This window comes from Tenrec ecaudatus, chromosome 8, assembly GCF_050624435.1.
Source record: "Tenrec ecaudatus isolate mTenEca1 chromosome 8, mTenEca1.hap1, whole genome shotgun sequence".
Lineage (NCBI taxonomy): Eukaryota > Metazoa > Chordata > Mammalia > Afrosoricida > Tenrecidae > Tenrec > Tenrec ecaudatus.
The window spans coordinates 42717000-42741993 of record NC_134537.1 but is presented as its reverse complement, the minus strand read 5'-3'; the positions used below and the strand labels follow the sequence as shown (position 1 = coordinate 42741993).

Genomic DNA, 24994 nt, shown 5'->3' with positions numbered 1-24994 from the left:
GGACTACTTGAGAGCCAGGAGTGAGTGGGCGCGTGACGGGACCAGCACCCACTGCTGTGGGATCCATTCCGACTCGTGTGGCCCCCGCAGGGCATCGCTTCCTCCCACAGAGCAGTGGGTGCCTTCAAGCCACAGACCCACTCGTAACCCACTCCGCCGCCAGAGCTCATGACAACGTTGCTTCCAAAAGGCACAGGGTTGAAAAGAGGCAGAGCAGTGGCTGATGGGAGGGGCACATAAGGCTTGGAATGGCTGGGGGAGATGTCTAGGGGCGGGGCCTGGACCAATGGTCTTTCCCTCGCAGGTGACAGCCGAGCTGGATGCCTGGAATGAGGATTTGCTCCGGCAGATGAATGACTTCAACACGGAGGATCTGACACTGGCAGAGCAGCGGCTGCAGCGCCACACGGAACGGAAGCTAGCCATGAACAACATGACCTTTGAGGTCATCCAGCAGGGCCAGGATCTGCACCAGTACATCATGGAGGTCCAGGCCTCAGGTAGGCGGCCCCTCGTTCTCCTGGCTGGGGTGGTGCGGGGAATGAATGTACCAGCTGTCTCCCACGAGCTCTTCCGCCCCGTGAGTGCACTTTATTCTGACCGATGGAGATGTTTACTCCCATTTTAAAGAGAAAGGATCCCCAAACCAGGAGAGCTGAAGTCACCCCTCCAGCATCAGCAGGTGGGCTCTGTGTACTATGGGGGGCGGGGCGAGCAATGACTGGGGTCTCCTGGTGCTAGAGAAACGACGAGAGGACCAGTAACAGCGTTTGCACGGATCCAAAGAAAGCTGCCCTGGACGAGCACAGCACGGGTTGGCTTCAGATGCAGTCAGACACCGGGGTGGGCTGTCCTGGAGTGTGCAGACACCCTCCCCCACCGGGCTCGCACCTCAGCTCCAGTCCGTTCCTCTCAGAGGCTAGAATTGCTTATGGATCGCGGGTCTGTGAGGGTGCTTAAGAAGGGCTAACAGAGACTTACGGCAAGCTCATACATCGAAAACCAGTCAACCTACTCAACAATACGGCTGGCTGGCTCCGTTGTTGACTCTTTCCTGCTCAGGATTCATTCGATATTTGTCCAGCACTGGAATGTTTCCCCTGCCCCAGACAGCCTTCCATGTTAGAACTAGACGAGCCTTCGGGATCCCCACGGTCCTAACGAAGTCAAAGAAGTGACTGGGTTGGTCAGAGAGAGCTAGAGCCCAGGTCTCCTACCACCCTAAGCCACACCATCACTCTGCCACCCGGGCCTACCCTAAATGAAGGCTCCTTGTTCTCTAGATCAAGGCAGACACACTGAGGCCATCGCCTCTTGGAAATCCTGCGGGTCCAAGTCCCTGATGATCATCTTGAAGGGTGTTCAGAATCGGAAGATTCTCAGGGGGCGCTAGCAATCACTCTAAACTTCAGGGTACTGTGTTTCCTTGGACGACCTGAAAGTATAAATGCTATCTTGGAAAGGAACTTTGCCTCCACATGAAGAAACCATTAAAAGCAACATATTGGCCATTTCGATGTTCGTCCTCTGATGTTTACCGTGTTCTGAACAGGCTGCAGTTGCCTCTGAGACACAGCCTGCATGTAGCTGTCGTGCAGACGCCGCACAGGCCACCCACGCTGCATTCTCTCGGGGGCAATGTTCAGGCGCCACCTCCAGAGACGACGACATAACTAAGACTTAAAGATCACCGGTGACCCTGTGCGTTAGGGGTTAGGCTGCCATGGCACAAGGAAAAGATGAGGCTGTCTGTTCTTTGGGAAGGGTTACAGTTTCCGAGGCCCTCTATAGGGTCGCCATGAGTCTGGATTGACTGCCTGGCAGTGGGCCTGGGCTTGGTTTGAACAGGACCTGGGCATCAGCGAAAAGCTGTTCAGGTGAGTCAACTGTGTCCAGGGTAGAGAATCGCTGTTTCCCATCTGGACCATGGTCAAAGACAGCGATTTTTCAAGTGTGGTCTCCCAACAGCAGTGCAGCGCTGGTTAAAAATGCAGGTTCCAGGGCCCACTCCAGGCCTTCCACACCACATTCTCTTCAGGTAGATCCGGAAATCGGTGTCTCCCCTGGCTGCTCAGTCTGCTTCCTGGGTCAGTCTCACCAGCATCACTGGCTGCTGTTGGGGAGCGGGTTAGACATGCAGAACCCCAAACATGTGCACCTGAATCTGCATGTTCTCCCAGTCTCCCGTGATGCACGCGCATCAGTGTTGGAGAAACAGGGATCTAGGATAAGGCCTGTACTTTCTCCGTGCCTTATTAGGGAAGCGGGTGATGGCCCTTTCTCTGTGACTGAGAACCTTTTGAGTTTGGGGTTCAGTTCTCCAGTTTGTCCTTTGGGAACTCAGGATGATAGCTGCTATCTGGCTAAAACTGTGACAAGTTGCAGACACGGTGCCCAGTAGAGTGGCTGGGACTGAGAAGCTAGGCAGGGATGTTGCCCTCATGCCTCAGAATTGACCTGTCGAGCAGGAGAGGCCCTGTCTGCCTGGAGACTGGCAGCATTTTGTACCTCTGTGTGGCAGGACCTTGAGCAAGCCACCCTCTGTCCCAGGAGCTAAGTATCCATGGTAACAGAAAGACTGCTGGCAGCCCCTGAGGACTGCTTGTCACTGTGGGCTGGCTCTGCTTGGCGACCAGCAGGACTGAGTGGGTGCAAACGCCCCCAGGCAGATGGTCGATCTACCCCCACGTGATCCTGTTCAGAGATGAGAGTTTCGTCAAACGAAGTTTGAGTGGCCTCTGCAGCCCCCTCCGCTGAGACTGGCTGCTGCCTTGCTTCCACCGAAGCGACTGTCCAGTCCAACACAGCCTGTGAGGTTTGGGGGACCTGGACCCAAGTGTCTCAGGGGGATCTGCGACCTGCTTCTGCAGAGGAGGCATCTCCTCTCCGGACTTAGAGCAAGGAGGGCAGGGAGGACGGGTCACACCAGTGCTGGAGGCTTAGACAACTGTAAGGGATAGCCAATACACGGATGCTGATAAGGGATAAGGCTTGGACAGCTGTAAGGGATAGCCAATACACAGATGCCGATTAAAAGTAAAATAGGCTGTTGCTTTTAAGAAAGGACAGTTGGCAAAATGTGGGTTTGGTTGCTATTGAGCACGCCGTGTCAAATCAATTGAGGGGTCGCGCTTTGCTTTTACCGCCGTCGATGGGAGAATGGAGTTTTCATATGCTTAGTTTCAAGTATAAAGTGAAAGACATTGAGCCAGGTTCTCCTGAACCCTTCTGCTATGCCAACAACCCTGGAGCAAAAGCCTGTGCCTAATGCAATGCCAGCCTTAGGACTGGAAGGCAAAAAAGGACAATTTCCTCATTAAAGAACCATCTGTCCGAGCCTCAGCTTGGGAGGTGGTGGGTTGGCTGCAAGGAGCTGGGCTTGGAAAACAAGCTGAATTCGAGGTCTAGCTTCACCACTATGAGCAGTTAGACTTGGGGGGTCATTTTTCTTGAGGTTTCGGGTGGCTCCTCTGTCCAGCCTTGACTCCTGACGTCCCTTCCCCGGTTCTCACTGCCATGCTGTAGCCTGCTCATCTTCTAGTTGCTATCTGGCCATGCAGCTGTTACCCTTGGCCTGAGGAATAAGGCGTGTCTCTTTAGCGTGCCTGCCAAGGAGGGTCATTGTGAGGATGTTGTGCTAGGACACAGGTCAAGCCCATGGCAGGTGCTCAGGAAAGCACACCTGCTTGTGTATTCCACGCAGGTCTTCTATACAAACCACATCCCTTCAGGGTCATCTGTGTTCTGGAAGCTTCTCCTGCAGCACACGTGCTGCGACTCTTTGCTCCTTCTCTTTTTCAGCCCCAGCATCTGGCAGGCAGCTCTGTCTTGCACACAGCGAGACCTTAAACATGTTTGCTTAGTTGATGGAGAAGGAACATCGGTGTGGGTGGAACAGACATAGGTAAAAATAAAGCCCTGCAAATAATTCCCCCACGTGCCGCAGAGGAAAGAAAAGGACTATGCTTTTCCCAAACCAAAGCTGCGCGGGGCTGACCGGGAGTGGGGCCCTGCTGAGGGTCGGGTCAGGGACTAGAGCCTTGCTGCAGAACCGTGGACCTGGTGGCTTTATTGAGAATCTCCCGGGGAGCCGCTTCCAAAGGCCCAGGTGTGGTGGCAGGACACCCCCTCAGGGATTCTTATTTAATTGGTCCGAAAGGGGCCTTGATTTTTCCAACTTCTAGGTGATTGTGCTGTACAGCTAGCTTTCAGAACGCTGATCTAAAAACCTGATTAAGGCCTTTGTCCCTTCTGAGCTGATTATTGTGCAGACGGAGTGACACAGATAGAGAAAGGGGGAAGGGACAAGAGAAGACACTATGTCCATTGGAGAGCAGACACAAGGTTTTAAGAACTCAGAGACCATTGAAACCCTGTTAGGAATATGGGCAGCAGATCCAGGAATACCTAAACCGTTCCCTGGATCCCAGCTACCCCTCTCCTCAAGAAAGTTAGGTCCCCCTGGTGGCAACAAAGGAAAGCAGAGTCGCATCCTTGTTATTAGCTGTATCGCCTTGAGACCTAAATAATCACACATGCATAGCCTCTGACAACGTTAGTGTCTCGTAAGGAGACCCTGGCCTGTGTTTCCAGCAGTTCAGAATCTTGTCTGCATGCTGGCCTCATCCTGAGGGCCTCAATCCTACCCCTGGTTTGTTTGGTTTTTTTAATCTCCAGACAAATCTAATAAATTAAAACCTGTGTAAACCAGAACCTATGTAAGTCAGAAAAGGAAAACCCAAATGTTTTGCACTAAAATGAACCCTAGAAAGATGGTAAGACTTCACACGCTCAGACACAGAAAACTCCTGAGACCTGGACAAACAAGGCAGCCCCATCAAGTCCCAGCTGTCGCCAGGGTGACAGCGATGGTCTAGGACAGGGTGGGCTGTCCGGCCTGTGGACTGCGTAAGGCGCACGCAGTTGTCACCACAACTCACGTCACGCACCTCCCAAAGAGAAGCCGGTCCAGCCATCACGTAAGGGCGAGTTAATTAAATGTGTGAGCAAATATAGCAGGCTAATTTTCAAGTTGATAATTTGTATGACCCATGAAGGATATTAAAAGTATGCAAATGGCTTTTGGCAGGGGGGAAAAAAAAGTTCCCTATCCCGGTCTAACAGCACCCTTCTGAAGATAAATAAACACAATGATAAGTAAGCATAGAACACGAATCAGTATGTTGTTAAGTTTACATGCACATGCCATCCAATGATCCCATCAGTAATCGATGATGAGTAAGTTACGTTTGCCCCCAAGGAAAAGAAAAAATATGAAAATGAATATTTCTTGAGCAAATAAACACCAAGGGCATAATTTCCTTTTCCTACTTAATCCTCACGCCGTCCCAGGAAAGGAACTGTGGTTCCCATTCTAACAGGGACGTGGATTCAGGCGCAGAGAGGGTAAAGAGCCCAGAGCCTCACAGTTTACAAGTTGTCGAGAGTAGATTCCAATCTTACTCGGTCCTTCTCCACGGCCCACAGGTACGTGTCATCGCAGTGCAGAGACACACCGGACAGGCAGGGCCCTGGCTTCAGGGAGGGAGCCTTTGGTCATGCAAGCACTCCGACGAGTTAACGATCAGCTTTGTCCAAGGCAGTGTGATGGGGGTGAGGGTAGGCGTACCCCAGAAAGAAATCTCCATGCAACATTTTAAGAGAGCCTGACCAACGATTTCACTGCCTGGGTTTGTTTCACGACTGGTTGGAAAGGTCAAGCCACCCACATGGCTGCGTTTGCCTTCCCGGTCCCTGATGAATGCGGTGAAGACAGACGATGATTAGACAAGAGTAGTAATGTCAATGCAAGCAGATGTGGGTTTTAACTGTGCTCCTGGCACTGTGTTGGGGGTGGGGGAAGGGTCAGTGTGGAAGAAGAGGAGGCTCTCTTCTTCTGGAAGGGGCCGGGGTACTCTTCCTGCTCCGTCAGTGCACAGTGTGCTGTCGAGAGCTGGGATGCAGCCACCATCTCCCTTGCCCGTTCTGGGTTCTGGGTTCATCTCACATCAAGCAGTAGCAAGTGAGATTGATCCAAGTGAGAAGTCAGCCAGGAGCCTGTTCTGGGTGAGGGGCCTAAGCAGGTACCTGGCCTCTTGGATGAGTTAGCAGGTGTGGGAAGATGAGCCACGTGCTGTGTGTTAGGCGTCCACCCTGTGAACCTCACATGGAGACACTTTTGCCAAGCCCGGCATATTCAACACCAGAGACACATGTGCAGTGGAAATCCCCCTGCGAGCTGGGGGCAGGGAAGGGTTCCTGCTTCTCCAACTGGATTTTAAATTACATTTCTAGGGAGTAATCATGGGGGGGGGGGCGTTTCAGGGGTCATCCCCCTGTGGCGAGCACCACCGTGTTCCGTTTTGCTGTAATCAAGAAATCCCCTGGGTAACTGAAGAGAGCAAGGAGAGAGAGCTGGCAGCCCGAGGAGCAAGCCTCCCTTTTCGCCGTCTTCCACAGCTATTTCATGAGTGGGGGCTTGAAATTATGAAATTGATTTTTAAAATTAGCCTGGGACAAAAACATCGAAATCATTACCATATAACCAGGAAGAAACGTTTCCCACTCGACCATATTGTCCTTATATAAAGCTCTATTTTTGCTTCCAGAAGTGAATTTCCCCTAGTGTGCGCTACCTTCCTTTAGACTCCCCCGACTGGATGCTGCCAGGGTGGTGACGGTGGCGGTGGCGGGGAGATGGTGTTCTGATGGTATGAGTCAGCCGCGAGGAAGTCTTCCAAGATTGTGGGCTCCTTTAGGTTTTGCCCGCACAGAGAGATGCTTGCCCTCGCTGACTGACTTGCTGGGCTCTTGAATCAGAACCCCGTTGTTGGTTGGGTCCCAGGCAAGGGTCAGCATGAGGACCACAGCTGGGGTGGTAGAGTGCTTACAGGATGGTGAGCAGGGAAAGGGTTGGACAGAACTAAGAAGCTGCCATGCAGGTAGACACCGACTTGGTGCTGGCTCGAGCTACATGGGACCTCACAAGTTCTTTGTGCACATCCTAGTGTTGTAAAGATGTGTTGCATCCAGTGTCACGTGGATGATTTGCTCAAGTTAACATTCTCCTGCCAACCCCCAAAGGCAAATAAAGACAAAATTGATAACAATAAAAGGCAGTGATACTGAAAACAAAAAGGTGAGTCAGTCAACTACATCAGCAGGAACCTGCAAAGGAGTCATCGGGATCTAACCCCATTGGGCTGCAACCCCGTCGTGAGTGGGACTAAGGATGGGCTTGAAGTACCCCCGTACTACCTGGGTGTTCATCGTGTACCTTGTATTTCTTCCTCAATCAGGAATTGAATTGATCTGTGAGAAAGACATTGACCTAGCGGCCCAGGTGCAAGAGTTACTGGAATTTCTCCATGAGAAGCAGCATGAACTGGAGCTCAATGCCGAGCAGACCCATAAGCGGCTAGAGCAGTGTCTACAACTGCGGCACCTCCAGGCGGAGGTCAAGCAGGTGAGCCTGGCCCTTCCCAAGCTGCCCCCAACCTCCCCTCCCCTCCGCCTCTCCCCATTTCACCACCTACCACCACCATCACCACCAGCCACCCCCAATAGCCACCCCCACCAGCCACCTTTAGCCTGCACTCCCCCCCTGCTGAGCCAGGCCTGAGGCTAAAGGATACAGCGCCCCAGGTGCATCCCCTAAAATAAGCAGCACATAGAAGACACACAGGTGAAAGGCTCGGCCGTCTTCATCTCTGAAAGCTAGGCTGCTATTACGAATGGCCCCAACAGCGCGGTGGCTCGAACTCTCAGAACAATCGCAGGAGTGCATTCCAGACTTCTCCCAAGGGGTCAGTCCCTGAACCTCTCCTCCCCCTCCCCCTCCTCCTCCTCCTCTTCCTCCTCTTCCTCCTCCTCCTCCCTGTCTCTAATCCTGCGCACCGTCCACGAGAAGGGCACACCCTCCCTCAAGAAGCATGGTTAGGCATTATCTTCAGGGTCTGTCCATATGGGGGGCCTGCCAGTGTGCCTCCAAACAGTGCCTGGTGTCTGGTTGGCAGCCGATAAGTTGTAGCCGTTACCCTCATTGTTTTCAGTGTGTGGGGTAATCTTGTAAGAAGCCTTTCTTTCCATATTAAAGTTGATTTAAAAAGAGAAGAAAAAGAATCTTTAGTGGCAGGAGACATGACATGAGACATTTTTTTGTCAACAGGCATACCCAGATCTTTGAGAGCTCAAACCTCAAAGAATGGACACACTTTGGCATGTGTTCACACTATTGGGAAGAGATCAAGTGTTGATTGCTATTAACATAATCCGCGGGCGTCTCATCTTTAGAAAAAGTGGGGTTGAAGAAGCAAACATCTGGTCGTCCGTCCCATGGAATGAGTGCTCTGAGCTTTTGGAGGCGCCCTGGGGATGCTGAGGGCCGAGCATTGGACTGCTAACCTCAAGGTTGGCGGTTGAAGCCCAGCAACCTCTCCCCGGGAGAAAGCTGAGGCTATCCGCTCCCACCAAGAGTTACGGCTTCGGAAACACAGTGTAGCGTGACTGTGGGTGGGGTACAGGGGCACAGTGGGCAGGGCTCTGCTCCTTTTACACACATCTCAGTCCAGCCTCACAATCACTTTCAGAAACGGATGTAGTCTGTTTTACAGATGAAGCCACTGGCACCTAGAGAGTGCCACCGTGGGGCTGGAACACTGTCCACAGGTTGGGAGGGGCCCTGAGCAGGGCAGACTCTATCACTTCAGGGGTCACTCCCTTCTGCAGGCTCTCCCAGCCCCCCTCCCCTACTTGCTTTAGGCAGAAACCTTCTGTCATCCAGTTACCTCTGACCCATCCAGATCCCCCTGAGAGGGTTCGAGACTGTCCATCTTTATGGGAGCAGACAGCCTCAGCTTTTTCCCACAGAGCAGTGGATGGGTTTGAACCTTGATCCTTCCAGTTAGTGGGCCAGTGTTTACCTCACAGCAGCTCTGGGGCTCCTTTCCTCTAGGCTGAGCCCCCCCCCCAAAAAAAATCCTAAACTGGAAACATCTGCCTCTTTTTAGCCACTTTCCCCTCAGGTACAATGTGGCTTCCAGACTTGCTTTAAGACTAATAATTTAGCACAGGGAACAAAGATAGTCTTTTTAATGTAGCGACTGCTTCTTCACCTTGTGTATTCAGGCTATGCGTGCTAGCACGTTGGATAGAGACTGCATTGTTCTTCCCCGTCACGGGAAGAGTGGCCTTCCTCACCCCTGTCCTCTTCCAGCCCAGACATCACCAGAACCCCCACACATTGTCGCTGCCCCCCAGCAAGGCTGCGACACAGCGCTGCCAGCCCATGGCACGGGAGTTGCACGTGGCCCTCTGGGGAGAAATGGTGCTCCCGAGGGCCTGGTGGAAATCCTTGCAGGCCCAGGACACCGGGAGAGGGAGGAAGAATCAATAGTCTTTTCACAGTCACTTTCAGAGTAGAAGGGGCCCCTGAGAGAAAGGAGGGTTACTTTGATTTTACAAGGGAGACACCATAAGGATGAGTGCTCCCTGGGGCCGTGTGACCCCTGAGCCAAACTTGAGCCCAAAGCCTGACTCAGAGCGGAGTCAGTGCGGTCCCAAGATGCCTCCAGGGCTGTCCATCTTCCAAGAAGCAGGTGGTCCGGTTTTTCTCCCGCAGTGACCGGTGCTGAATCACTAGGCCACCTCAATTTGATTTTTGCCTCTGTGGGGGCCGCCAAAAAAAAAAAAACATCCCAAAACCCAACCCATTGCCTTCCAGGTGATGCAAACTCATAGTAACCCTGCAGGACAGGGTAGAGCCGCCCCTGTGGCCTTCTGAGACTGTCACTCTTCACGGGAATAGAGAGCAGCATCTGTCTCCCAAGGGGCGGCTGATGGATTTGAACTGCTGACCTTGCCATTTTCAGTCCAGTGCGTCACCATTATGCCACTGGGGCTCCTCTACTGGGACCTACTCCGGCCTATTTCAGGAAAATTAGGAAGCAATCCTCCAGCAGAACATAGCCTCGTATGTTCCGGAGCGTCTCATCAAGACCCTGGCTGAGAAGTCAGGGTCGGCGTGGCCTCGACTTCCTGGAGGGTGCTGCCTGCCTGGTTGGCCAACTGGAGTCCCCAGCAAGGCAACCAAGTTCTCCTCGGCTGCCCGTGCTCTGCGGTTTCTGCCCGTGGAGGGAACTGCGTGGATAATGTGAACCCCACAGAGAGGAGGAAAGCATTCCTACAAGACCCTTAAGGGGTATAGTTTAATGCTTTTGTTTCTGGCGATGTTTGTGCATTTCTGGACCATGAGTAGTAGAACTTGACTCCCATGTTGTGTTCGTCTTCAATCAGAATGGATGTCTCTTCGCTAAGTACACATTCTGTGTGGAGGGGGGTAGGAGACAGGTCGCCCTTCAAAGGCAAAAGCAGAGAATCTATAACCGCGTAATCCAGCGTTGACAAATATGTGTGCGTATTACCATTCAGAATTTCACGGGGCGGGGGACAGTGGGAGAATTCTTCTGTGTAGGTGGGACAGTTCCTTCTCCCAGCCTCGGTGAGAACGACACACCGTAGGAATCAACCGTGTGGTGTTGACTGAGTCAGGCTCTTTAGTCCTGTGCAAAGGGCAGCGCCCCGTGGATGCCGAGACCGCTGCTGGGTGCAGCCCCCACGCCTCATTAGACAGCCTGTCCCCTGTCAGAGCTGGGCTCTTTCCGGAGACGTCTGATCCACTTTCATGGAAATTGGTGAAGCGGGAAATATTGATCCGGAAGCTGTTGACACTTTGAAAGAGGTAGTTAATCTAGATGTCAGTATTGATCCCAGAGCTTAAATTTAGACAACAGCTTGAAAGTTTTTTGTGTGAATATACTCTTAAAAGATAAAGCGGGGGTGGAGGGGTAGGGGCAGCTAAATCACAATGCCACTGATGGGAACTGATCGGGGAACAATATGTAATTATTCTGGGGTGCTCTTTTACGAGCTCATAGATGAGAGACTTTGATGTGGCCGTGTGGCCACTAAAACCTTATGTGAAATTAAATTATATTAATCTAAAGCTTTAGAGAGTGAGCCATTGAAGTTCTCAATGATTCAGACCAAAGAAACTGATGAAGGCAACTGATTTTCTGAGGGATTTCTTAGGATTTTATATCAACGATGTATGACCGAAACACCTCTGGAGAAATGGTAGGCTCTGAAGGGATCTCACACTGCTGATCATGGACTGTGGCTCAGGGTTCGAGACCACACAAATTTCCATTTCTTTTAGAAAAATGATTCTGTACACACACACACACACACACACACACACACACACCACCATCCTGATTGCCTTCCAGGAAAATGACTACCCTGGTAAACGTGACCTCACATCTGAATCAGAAACATTTGAAAAACCCATTTAATGGCCATAAAAATTAAGTAAATCCCCATATGTATACAGTGCAGGGCATTTAGTGGGGGAAAAAAGTGCCAGAATGAATTTATAAGCCGTTGGCCCTAAGCTTCTACAAAGAAATAATTCTCTTTTTTTCCTTTTTTTTTTAATTAAAGACATTGGCTCAATTTGTCCCTTTGGACCAAACACTGGCCAAAATTTCCACCCGATCAAGATGGACGTTCAGCACAGAGGAGAAATTACGAGGCTGGCCCTCAAAACACTGCTGGGGTGCATGCTATTGGGGTGCATGTATTGGGGTGCATGCTAGTCATTATCCATAAAAGTGAGACAGGAGAGGGGCCAAATCTGAAAGAGGGGAGACCAAAGGCTAGAGCAGCCTCTTCCTGAGTCTCACACGCATCTGGGTAATTGCGAGGAGACCTGGTCTGGTCCCGGTCTGGAAAACCGTGAAGGGGGAGCGTGCGCTGTCTCATACTCTAGCACTCCAGAACACAGGGAAGGTGGGTATAGGAAAGGCCCCCTTCCACCATCTGGGAACCTGACAACTTTTCTTGGGGCACCTAGAGCTTCACAGACAATTCTGCCTTTTGATCAGTCATCTATAGAAATAGACCTTAGGAGAAATAGGCTAATGACTTTATTATAGGTGTGATCCTGAGTACGCAGCCAGATACAGATGACTTCCCCAGCTTGCTCGGGGAAGGGTCTGTCTGCCCAGCTTAGATGCCATTGTCATCGGTGGGCCTTTATGCCCTTGTCCCCCTCCTCACGTGGCCTTGCCGTGGCTAGCATGGCCGAAGGAAGCCCTGGAACTCAACAATCAGGTCCCTCCTCAGCTCAGATGCAGCTGGATTTCTGACCTAGCTGAGAACTTTCCAAGGGCAAATATTGTTTGAGTCTCTCATTTCTACAAAATTAACCTCTTTCTAGTGTCTTCTGACAGCAGAAAGGGGAACACGTTTCATTTTGAAAGAAGGGTAGAATGTTAGAGTTAGGCGTGATCTTTAAAGATCATCCGATCTATTAAGTAAGCCTGTCTAAGATGACTGATAAACATGTTGTTGATTTATAAAATTGTGTTACTTTATCTTTATCGTATGACTGAAGCAAGGAAAGTATTCCCATTTTAAAGATGAGAAAATTGAGCCTTAGAGATTTTATGTTTCCAAGATCATGTAGCTCAAGGTGCGTAGCGCCAGATTTTCTTACTTGACTTCGCTTTTTTATTAGTTTATTTCCTCTGTTGTTGTTAGGTGCTCTCTGTCAGTTCTGATTCATGGCCAGGAGGTGCTTCCCATCCTGCTTCATCTCACAGTCGTTACTATGGTTGAGCCTATGGTGCAGCCACTGTATCCGTCCGTCTGGTGAGGGCCTACCGCTTTCGCTGCTCTTCTCCAGACTAGGCCTCCTGCTGGTGCGTTCAGGGTGCACGAGATGAAGTCCATCCTGGCTTCTAAGGAACAGTCTGGCTGTCCGACCTCCAACAAAGATTTGTTCAGTCTTCTAGTAGTGCATGTCATATTCAATATTCTTGGCTAACAGCATACTTCAGTCATTCATCCTTTAGTCTTTCTCACCCGCTGTCCAGACTTCACATGCAGAGGAGCCATTGAAAATGCCAGTGGCTTCTGTCAGGTGCACCTTAGTCCTCAAAGTCACACCTCCAGGAGGCTCCTAAATGCTTATGGGAAAACTTCAGTTCCTTTGATTTCCATTTTTCCGCAAACTTTTGGAAGCGCCCTGGTATTACCCTGCGCATACCTGGATGCTCGCAGAGGAATAAATACTGTATATACTCGAGTATAAACCGAGTTTCTCAGCACATTTTTATGCAGTTTTTGTGGTAAAATTAGGTGCCTCGGCTGATATTCGGGTCGGCTTCTACGTGTATATACATACGGTGACCAGTTTTATGAAGCAGGGAATAAAGGACCTCGGTAAAAGTAAATTATCCCAATCAAGAGTTATCACAGGTCAGTACAAAAATTATGATAATAAACAGCTGTCATACGTACTCATACTGGGTGCCCCCGTACGCTCACACACAGATACTGCACTCAAAGGCAAGCTTGTAATTCATAGTCTTCCTGTCGGGTGACGTGTAAATAAAGAATTACACCTTTGCTCCACAACCAAAAATCACTACCGCCACTGCCCAAAACAGCCCTGTAATACAGAAAGTGAAGGACCAATTACCCTTATCTTACAGATGAAAACAACCTAAAGTTCGGGGAGGGGGTGTGTGCTAAGTGACTTTGCCAAGTACCAAGGTCAGTTGTTCCCAGTTCCCAGTTTGTGCTCTTTCTACAGTGTCTCCGACTTGATCCCAGGACTGACTCATCCATAGATCCTATGCCAGGATCTAAACCATGACTATAAATTACCGTGCATTTGCATCTTCCTAAACTGCATCGCCCCACGTCAGAGTCTTGGAAGGCCATTATAAACAGAATGACTTCCTGAGAAAAGTAAGGTCTGAGCCATGAGATTTTCCCATGGCGATGGGAATTGCTGCCATCTTTGTTAACAACTGGTGTTCCCAGTTGGTTGAAAATAGGAAGGGAAAAAAAAATCCCATTCCAGCAAGCTCCAAGGGAGTCTGTTGCCACACAAGCATTGATTTAGATGTACATGGAGAAAACGTTTTTCTGTCACCCCAATTAAATCTCTGAGCCCTGCAAAATATACCAGTAGTTAATTACTGCAGAAAGGCTTACATAATTCAAAAATAAACATTGTGTGCTCTGCCTCCTAGAGAGAAAGCATTTGGGCATGTAATCTGTGTACGCGTGCACCCAGACCTACAGGAAGCGTTTGGAAATCAGTTCCACTGTGACTCAGTGGTCCACAGCACACTCATGGCATCAGGAATTTCACACACGGACTCCCAGCAGTTATTTCTTGCAACTCATTGCTTTACAGATTGGCAGCTCCCCCACAATCTGCCAGACTGGCCATGAATTCACATCTCAATCCAAATAGCTTGGCTGCAGTGGGATTTATGCCTTGATGTTGCCCCTGCATAATGTGACATCCCTTATTTCCTGCCCAGTGAGGGAAGTTGAGAGATGCCGACAAGGGTGATGGAGTGGGAGAAAGGGCTTGGAGTTTTCTAACTGGACAGCGTGAGGGCGTGCAGGGGGGGGGGGGTTTAAAGGCAACTCTGCAGCAGATTGTGCTGTCTTCTCCTTTGCCTTGAAATAGCAAATGGATGGTGTTTACTGATCTTGACATTTCAGAGGAACTTTTCTTCTCCAAGCAAATTGTCAGATTCACTAATTTGTTGTTTGTTTTTTTATTATTTTTTTTTGGAGACCCCACACAGGGTCGGCTATCAGAGCGTGACTCTTCCAGTTTGATGACCTATGTTGACTCAGCTGCCGAGGGCACCACTCGCCTGGACCCCCACGTGTCTAGCCAATGCCAGTTGGGTCTCCAAGTCTCAGGTTCCCCTGGCTGTGTTTCTGTCCCTCCACTACTCAGTGTGGTCACCCAGATCGTACATGTAGCCTAGTCAGAGCTTCTAAATAATTTAAGTTAAAAAGGATTCTCATTTTTTCTGATGAACAATTTGGTAAATTATTTATGCTTCTTGCTTGTTTTACTTCTTTTTCCTCCTGGTTTGCAGTTGTTTACTTGCTAAAACTCAGAGCTGTCTACATTTGGCTGTTTTCCAAAGACATAGGGGGTTGGATTCACTGCTCAATAGTAGTTGGGTATTTTCCATCTACCCTGTTTCAAAAAAAGTACTGCACACCCATCACATAAGGGCCTATGGTAAATACTACATGATATTTTAAAAATCACTAATAAATATTTCCCAACTTCTCAGTAGTTTACATTCTAAGACAGTAGTTCTCAACCTTCCTAATGCCTCAACCCTTTCATACAGTTTCTCATGTTGTGGTGACCCCCAACCATAAAATTATTTTCATTGGTACTTCATAACTGTCATTTTGCCACTGTTAAAAATCAGGCGGCCCCTGTGAAAGGGTCATTTGATCCCCCAAAGGGGTTGCAACCCACAGGTTGAAAACCGCTGTTCTAAGAGGAGATGTGAAGCAGACAAGGGTGACTGAACAAGGCAGTCTTTGGTGAATGCAAAGAGGGGGTACAAACAAAATGACATGGGCTTTCTAGAAGAGAAGGGAATTCTTTCTAAATGGAATGCTTAATTACAGAAGATGTTGTGGATGTTTGAACTTGGCCTTAAAGAGGGGGACATAATGCCACCAGACAAAGTTGATTTACACCACCTATGCACTCCAGAAAAGAAGTCCTGGTGGCTCAGTGGTTAAGTGGTGCACTGTGGACCATAAGGTCAGCAGTTCAAACCCACCAACCAGTCAGCAGGAGAGAGATGACATGGTCCACTCTATAAAGATCTATAGCCTTAGAAACGCTATGGCAGTTCCACACTGGCCGGTGGGGTCATTATAACTCAGAATTGACTTGATGGCAGTAATTGGGGCTGTGTTGGTTAGGTTCCAGAAAGAACCTCAGCTCCTCGTGTGCAAAACAGTGAAATGGAGCATCGTTCTGCCTAAGCAGGGGAGGAAACGGGAACAGGCGTGGGAGGAAAGAAACCATGAAGCCAGGAGTGAGATGGGGACACAAAATAGTGCCCCTGATACAAGGTACCAGGTCCAGTTGGGGAGATCACCTTTTAAATGATCCAGGCTAGACCTCTCTTCTTGCTAACGATGGACAAAGGCAAGTGGACTCTCAGCCTGAGCTACCCAGCAGAGGAGACTCGAGTTCTGGGGAAGCCGTGCCAGCTGCTCAGCATCTGCCCATTCTGTCCGCACAGGTCCTGGGATGGATCCGCAATGGGGAGTCGATGCTCAGCGCCAGCCTGGTCAACGCCAGCTCCTTATCTGAGGCAGAGCAACTGCAGCGGGAGCACGAGCAGTTCCAACTGGCCATCGAGGTAACAGCCAACTCTGACTGCACTGCGCCCCCTTCTGCTCCGTGCCTCCAGCGGCATGATTCCCTGAGGTGCGGATGCTCCCCCAGGGGCCAAAGCCCTTGCTGTGTTCAGTGAGCGGGGCCAGGCAGCCTCCCTGTTACCCAGGAGTTGACGGGGAAGCAAACCATCCCAGGGAGGCCTCATGTAGAAAGCAAGTGTGTGCAGCACAAACCATATGTGTGAATAGCCTACTCTAGGGGAGCTTGATGGGGCACATGCTACATAGGAACCGTTCACCTGGAAGGCTCCTGGCACACGGGGTGAGTTTTCACGGATGATAAACGGGGCAGGCCCAACATGCGAAGCGTAAAATTAGAAGGTTAGAAACCACACGGAATCGAAGAGCGCTCAGAATCGAGGATGAGCAAGCATAGACATCATTGGGCAGCGGAGGTTTTATTTTTAGGCATTTGGCTTCTGGGTTGTGTTTACAGACTGTTGTCAGTCTCTGCCTCTAAACAGGGACCATTAGAACAGGAGCCGACTGCAGCAGCCAGCTCGCCTCCAGGAGAAACTTGGTCGGTGATGGTGGAGGAGATCTTCCCAAAAGAAACTTCACGACCAGAAATAGCTTGCCAACAGGGACTTTCCTGAAAGTCCACGCTAACATCAACTTCCACCTAAGAGCCACCTAATATGAGTGTTTTCTCCCTCTCAATAATGTCTTTAATTAGCCTTTCCAGGAGAACATTCTCCTTCCCAAAGAGATTTGGACTGATTGCTTTGGTGTGGTGTGGGCAAAAGATTTGGAAGTGGGACAGGGAACCTCAATTAAAAAGAAGTCCAGTGCCAGCGGGGAAAGACAGAGAGAGCAAGAAATTCAAAGGCACTCATCACTTATGGGTCAGTTAAGGCCTTGACCACTTCGGGGAGTGAAAGAAATGTGTCCTCCACCATGATAAGCAAACAATACATTTCAGCTGACTGTGCTTAGAACTACATGTTTTAATTTAGTGATTCAACACAATTAATTAATCTTGAAGCCAGTGTTGACTGAATTCAATCGTGTAATGGTCCAGAAAGCATCTTACATGCCATGTGCAGGTAAATGATTTATTTCTGTAAGGTACCTTGATGTATTTTTAGGCGCTACTGTTAGACACACAGGCTTCCCCCACTATCCAAAAGTCCAGTGTTCCTATTGAAGCCTCTCATAAAGGGACATAAAGTGAAGAAGCAATTACCATTCATTTGCACATGGAAGAATGGCACTTTCCCAGAGCACCGACCTCTCCCTGCAAAAAAAAACAAGTAGCCCATACAACCTAAAGTAACACTAACAGACTCGTCCTCCCTCTCACTCACTTTCCCTCGCCCTCTCAACTCAAGAAAACAAAAAATAAAGTAGCACTAACATGTGAGAGAGCGTCACAAAGTTCATGGGGAAATTACTTTGGCTTCTAATTCCACACATTTTGGGGAGCCCCCCCCCCCCGCCGAAGTACAAAGCTGTGGCAACTTGGGAGAGGGGCATGCTGCCTCTTAAGGGGCCGGCTGCAAAGCAAACTGCGAAGAGCCTTCTTTCTCGGAAGTCAAAAGCCTCTGCAGATATGGTTCAGTTAGTGATGAACAGCAGCGCCTACAGGACTTGCAGAGACTGCGTGTAGGGCATGTGTTCCAGGGCACACCGAGGCAGTGGGGCAGAGTGAACTTTTAAAAAGTCGGCGATGCCTGTACGACCCAGGATATGAGATTTCAAAAGAACCACGCGTGCCCTAGACGCAAATCATTTAGAGGGGAGGGCGCTCTGTTATCACCAGCCGTCTCTACTGCAGTTGGCCGGCCACAGGGTCTGATCCGTGTGGCACAAAGCTAGGTCAGAAGGACCGTGGGACAGCATTCACCCAGTAGTGATGGTCTGCCGAGACAGGTCAGCAGCAGTGTGGGCGGGCAGGCTGGGCAGTCACACTGGAGACTGAGCGCTGCTGGCGGGGGAGAGGGCAGCACTTAGCTACACCAAATTCCCCAACCAAGCCCAGCTGTCATGGAGCCAGTTCCAACGCATTGTGACCCTCCTCTTTCGCCTGGTGGAGTCAAACGGCTGACCTTGCAGTTAGCAGCCCCGGGTGTAATCCACTTGCACCCGTCGGGCCAAGTCTCGTCTTTATCTGTCTTGAAAGTGAAAGTTTACCTCATCGGTCCCGATTAAGTACATGTCTGTTCCCTTAGTCCAGTGGTGGCAGGTAAACCCCAGGGTCATGCCGCGTGGGCGTCGCAGTGTGCTGGTGGGAAATAGTGGGCACATGCACCTGCTGCTGCCGTTGTGCTGTGCTGTCCAGGGGATCCCCACGCACGGGGACCCTTTCAGAGCATAACTGCCCCAGAGGGATTCCTAGGCTGGGGTCTTTATGGGAAGGGGCCCTGGCATGCAGTGGGTAAGTGCTCGCTGCTAACAGAAAGGTGGGTGGTTTGAGCACACTAGACTCCCTGGGAGAAAGCCATGTCCGTCTGGCTCCATGCAGATTGTGCTCTTGGGAACCTGGTGCTTGTGAGGCATCTGGACTCTGCCGTTAGGGTCACTGTGAGTTGGTATCACACCTGACCGTGGGTTTAATCTTTATGGGGACAGAGCGCCTCGTCTTTTCTCCTGTGGAGTGGCTCGTGGGTTCAAGCCACCGGCCTGAGAGTTTGTTAGCAGCTGAGTGTTTGTTGTGCCCGCAAGGTCCTTCCCGCATCCGAGTGGTGCCCTGGCATGACGGCCTTCCACATAACTGTAGGCCCAGCCCGTGTCCATCTGCGTTGGCAGCTGCTGCACCCTTTCCGAACAGAGACTCCCTAACATCCACAGCCTGTGATCCACTCTGGATCATATGGGTACGAGGTGTTAAATATTCTTGGGGTTAATCTTGAGATATAGGCCCTTTTAGTGTCTATTGTCTCTTGAGGGCAGAGCAGAGCAATTGGGTTTCTGGAAGATACTGAGAAGAAAGGGGAGGGGGGTCTGCAGCATGGCTAGACTAGGAAAGAGAGCAGGACCCGAATTTCAGCACTAGCCCTTCCTCTAAGTGACCGTGCGCTTCTTTCCAAATGTGTCCGTGTAGACCACGTTCTATCTCCATCAGGTGGGAAATGGGCCAGCGAGGCCTTAAGCAACTGACCCAGCAGCTTAATAAAACCACTGTCATCGAGCCAGTGTCAGCTATAATTCTGTCTGGGTGCAGACTGCCTCATCTTTCGGCCTCAGAGATGATGGTGGGTTTGAACTGCTGACCTTGTGACTAGCAGCCCAACATGACATAACTTTAAAAGTGTATAAGGAGTCTAGTTTAGCTTGGTCCATTTTGAGGGTGCTATATGAGGCCTGTACAATGATTTCCTGATGGGGCACTTGCTGGGACAGACTGGCTCCTAGAAAGACCAGCTGTCCCTGTTGACTGGCCCTAGGATGGATCATTCTTACCTAGACAATTACAACGTGAAGGAAGGGATTATTAATAACTCAGGCAAAAAAATAGACACACTGGTCCTGGGATGTGGGAAAACCAGAAGACTGCTCACCCTGCTGTGTGACCTCATCACGTTGAAGGTTTTGCTCTCCCCAGAGGATGTCAGCCTTTGCCTGAAAAAGCCTTGACTTTAGAAACCCTCCCCAGAGCCATTCAGAATGGAGAAGGGTGCATTCCACACGATACCCAGAAGCATCGTGATTTTATCAAGCTCAACTAGTCTATTATCTCTTTGCAGTTCAGATCTTGTGGCTGGTAAGCCTTCAGGGACTGCAAACCTCATAGAAATAGATTCAAGTTTCAAATCCATTTTTACTTGACATTTTCTTACTCATTGTAAGCATGGGTGTTTGTATCAGGAAAACTGTGAAGACTGGACAGTAAATTCAATTGATTTTCTGTGTACTACTACTAAATATTAATATTTCTTGTAATCCATGTCTTCAAGTCACAGAGCTCAGGGTAATTGGACATGGGGAGTAGAAGGAAATAATAGAGAATGACGACTTAAGTTTAGCAAAGCAGGTTATGAAGTTTCAATAACACCTCCTTTTAGAGATTGATGGAGGAGGCCTTTCTAGGACCACTAGACCATGATGACCTGCCGAATGGGAAAGAGGACTTATCACGGCGGAGGGAGGATGAACGTGCAAGGCGCGCCTCCGCTCTCGGGGAAGAAGGCATAATGACGCCATAATAGTGAAGTGCCGGTTTGCCAAATCATGACCCCAATTACTACTCTATTTGGTGAGCCCTTGCTCTGAATGGGATGCTGCAGATACCAGCCGACTTACTAGAGAGCAGATGCTGCAGGGTGATAACAGTAAAGCGATCATCGCTCTGGGAATAGGTCAAACCAGAGGCGCATTTCCGGGTTCAACACTTCCTTGGTCGTACATTTTAGGACAAGACACTCAACTAGCCTCAGGCCCCTCCCCCTTTTTTTAAAATTAGGAAATGGAAATAATGTTGCAAGAACTAGAAAATGTGCGTACAGCGCCTGGAGTAGAGCCTCGCAAACCCCAGCTATTAGCATTATTTTAACAGCCCACCTTGAAAGTCTCAGCCAAGCATCAGCTGAAGGACCTAGGAGACTGTCTCTCTGACTTTCAGGTTGTTGGGAAGGGACCTACCTTATTGAAGGAAGGGGGACTTGGGGTGCACTTCACAGGAAGACTGGAATAAAGACGGGAGGGTGGGAGAGGGAAGGGGAGCCTGAGAGACACCTATTAAAGACAGAGCAACGACCAGAACAGAAACAAAAAAGAACGTAGGCTAGTCGACATTCACAGGGATTGGGGGTGAGGAAATGTATGTGGTTACGTTGGAGACCGTGTTGTAGAGATCTTTTAATGATGGCCTCCCGCATTTGGACTTAATTTCATAGCAATGAGGAAAATCCTAAAGACTTTAGAATTGAGACAAGGGCACAGGGTGATGTTCCTGCTGTCCGACTAGAACAGGGGTCCTCAAACCACGGGCCACATGCAGCCCGCCGAGGACATTTATCTGGCCTGCCAGGTGTTTTCCCCCTTTTGTTTTTTTACTTCAAAATAAGATATGTGCAGTGTGCATCGGAATTTGTTCATAGGGTTGTTTTTTTAACTATAGTCCGGCCCTCCAATGGGTCTGAGAGACAGTGAACTGGCCCCCTGTTTTAAAAGTTTGAGGACCCCTGGACTAGAGCTTTACTGCTGAAAGAGAGTGGACTGTGGTTCGTGTCCACGGAATTGATTCTGACTCATGGTGGCCCCACACGGTTTACATGGCTGGGACCTTTCAGAAGCAGTCCTCTTTTTTAGGCAACACTGGGTGGGTTTGATCAGCGTATAGTCGTGTGTAACTGAAGGCAGCACACTGGAGGCTCCGGGGTTGGAGCAGGAGGCAACCAGAGGGGATAGATGCTGATACCAAGTGCAGATTCAGAAGCAGGAAGCGAAGCCTGGAGGCTGCGGACTGGAAAATATCACAGTGTGTGGAGTACAGTTTGGAATGAGAAGGAGAAGCAAATGCAATATAGGAAATGTTGAGCCAACTGTCCCTTGGGAATTGCCCCTGCATGCTGCCCAAGAAGAAGGTGAGGAGTTAATTCTGGGACCAGGTACGGACGGGGCTGCTAACTCCCTCCCTCCCGGCGTTGATTAAGCTACGCTTTCCTAAAAGTGGAAAGGCCAAATTAGCCTTACTCTCTGAAAAGGGTCTTAAGAGACACAGATGGCCTGTACTTGACTAGTAACCTGAAGATCACTAGTCTGACTCCACTCAATGGCACTCAGAAGAAAGGTCTGATGGTCTGCTTCCCTCTTCTAGCCAAAAGGCCCTATGGGGAGATACTTCTGCTACGTAACTCATGGGACCATGAGTTGGAACTGATTCAGCAGCAGTGGGTTTGGTTGGATCTGGGGGGGAGTGGAAGTGAGCCCAGCAACAGAGGATGGAATGACATCAGCTGTCAAGTCAGTTGGCCTCCAGCATCCCCCCGTGGGTCATTTCATTTTAGTAAATTTTCATCCCATTTAGTTAAATCCCCGCTGACACTATCCTCCAGTCTGGCCTCCTCACCGCTGGCGTGTTTCATAAACACAGAGAATGAGAACCCCATTTAGCTTGAATCAGGAGGCATGGACAACCTAAACTTTCTACCAAAAGCTTATACCATAAAGCCAAATATAAATGACGTGGGAGTTAGGCATTGAGCTGAACTGCCGATGTACTGCTTTGTCCCTGGGTAGGGTAACTCGAGGGTGACATGGGAGGATACTCTTAAAGTTTTCTTAACTTAAAAACTTGAATTTCTTCCACTGAAATCCTTTCCAGCTGATTATGCATGCTTGAAATGAATCCTACTGTGTTTGGTGGAGGTTTTTGACACTCAGAGATTTTTCTTCTTAATGAGCTCCAAATATTTGATCTATAAAATGGACTCCAGAAATAACTTCTCTGAAAACTCAGTCTGGTGAACAAGTTTTAGGATTTGACTTGGAAGGGACATTTAAATAACATATGAACCAACCAGAGAACAGATTCATAGGCACTGACACTGTTTCTCTTCCGTGGAAGCCAGACCCTCCTTAAAACCCAGACACAAGTAGTGGAGGAGAGAGGAGAGACAGGGGCTACAGGGCCGAGAGATTAGATAACAAAACTGCCTGGTATTGTTGTTTTTTTTTTAAGATGATGCTTTAAATACTATGATGTGTTGATCTTCATGACAAAAATGCTTGAATCCATCATTTAAAGCTCTTTAACTTTTCTGCATCTTTCCACTCACGCCTCACTCCACCCCCCTCCCATACCACGCCTGGGTCGTTTCCACGGACCGCTCGCTCCTCCCCTCGTGCCCAGTCCCTCTTTCATGCCACTTCCTTGCAGAAGACACACCAGAGCGCCCTGCAGGTGCAGCAGAAAGCCGAGGCCCTACTCCAGGCTGGCCACTATGACGCGGAGGCCATCCGGGAATGTGCCGAGAAGGTGGCCCTGCACTGGCAGCAGCTCATGCTGAAGATGGAAGACCGGCTGAAGCTGGTTAATGCCTCGGTGGCCTTTTACAAAACCTCAGAGCAGGTGAGGGGAGAGGTGATGGGGGGGCTGTGGGGCCAAGGTTGACAATCTGCAGCGCAAAGCCAGGCCCCTCTGTCCTAAGCTCTGAAATTGGAGAACCGTTTGTGGACCCCCACAGTGTGTTTCTTTGTCACCCTTTCCAACAAATTTAGATGTTTTGTTCTGTTGTGTTCTTATAAAATAAATGTTTCAAACTCCTGCGATCTTTACTGAGGTATTGAAATAGAAATTGGGCCTTCTGGGATGCTAGATTTGGGGAGCAGTGTATCAGCCATTACCCTGATGATACTGTATAAAAAGCCATTCCCCAAACTCAGTAGTATAAAGCGGTGAGCATTTTTCTTTTCTGTTTTTCACACAAGTACCCGTGGTTCAGCTGTCTAGACCGAGCCTGGCAGACAGGCTCTAGATCTCTTCTAGGGCTTTCCTCCGCCTTGACCAGTAGTTACTGGAGGCAGCAGTGCAAGAGCCTAAAACCTACTGTGCTGGAAACCTACCTTCGCTCACCTTCTATTGCCAACGGAAGTCATGTGTCCAAACCAGCATCAGGGAGGCAGGCAATACATGGTTCCTGAGAAGGCTGAAAGAGTTCTGGGGGTGAGTAGTGGGCTGTGCATTAGGCTGCTAACCGCAAGGTCGGCAGTTCAAATCTACCAGCCGCTCTGCAGGAGAAAGACAAGGCTTTCTCTTCTGGTAGAGTCACCGCCTCAGACACCCAGAGGGACAGTTCCATGCTGTCCCAGGGGGTCTCTGAGTCAGAACTGACTCACTGGCAGAGTCTGGTTTTGAGTTTTCTGAAGGCCGGAAGAGGAGGGGGCGCATTTGCTTGAAACACACACACCTCTTTGCCTCGTGGGTCTCTATGTAATGAAGGAGACGCTGCTCTGGGTCTTCGGGGAGCTTGGAGCCTCGCCTTCGGAGAGATGGGGCTGCTGGGAGAGGACAGGCAGGAGATGCAGACGCATTGCCAGGGCGTCCGCTCAGCAATTGCAGCAGGCCTCGTGTAAGAGGGTCTTCTAAACGATTGGGGTGCTATTCGGGAAGCAAGGGGTTAAAGCTGGCGTTGTCACTGTGAAATAATTTCCTCGTGTGCATTGCTCCCTGGTCGAGAGTGATCAGAGAAACGTGTGTCTCCTTCAGAGTGGTTAATGGGGATCGTGGGAAAGCCTAGCCTCCGAGCAAATACAAAAGGCCCGCAGCCAGGGTTACAGGCTCGGCACCCTCTCCCAGCATGCTCTGGGGTTGCTTGCTTGGATATGGCAACAGGGAAGAGCTCTCGCTCCCTCTGTCTGTTGGTTCAGGGAGACGGAGTCACAGAAGTGGACACAGCAGCCCAAGATGCTAAAGGCTCCCATAGCTGTTCTGTATATTCAGCACAATTCCGATCAAATCCCAGGAAACTAACTTTTATCAAGAAAATTGACTGAGTGTAAGGTTTACATGGAAATGCAAACAACCTAGAATAACCAAACAATCTTGAAAAGAAAGAACATTGTAGAAGGTACACTTATTGCTTCTTAAGACATGCTGAGGCTACAGTATCACGACAGAATCACCCGGAGTGAGTATGGACACATGGATCAGTAGAGCAAGCTCCAATCGGATTACAATTGCCGTACGTTGTCTACTGAGTTCTCACAGAGCAATTCGATGGGGAAAGGAAAGTCTTTT

The 24994-nt window shown here is 49.7% G+C and overlaps 1 protein-coding gene across 4 annotated transcripts in view; it reads left to right on the top strand.

Annotated features, from left to right (window-relative positions):
* The window catches only part of KALRN (kalirin RhoGEF kinase), a 727411-nt gene that overhangs the window by 433841 nt on the left and 268576 nt on the right, over positions 1-24994 (top strand). For all 4 annotated transcript variants that reach the window (XM_075556312.1, XM_075556314.1, XM_075556313.1 and 1 more), the window contains exons 14-17: positions 305-500; positions 7299-7465; positions 16158-16277; positions 23135-23326. In XM_075556312.1, the coding sequence (XP_075412427.1) occupies positions 305-500; positions 7299-7465; positions 16158-16277; positions 23135-23326 (675 nt within the window). The remainder of the gene's footprint in view (positions 1-304; positions 501-7298; positions 7466-16157; positions 16278-23134; positions 23327-24994) is intronic.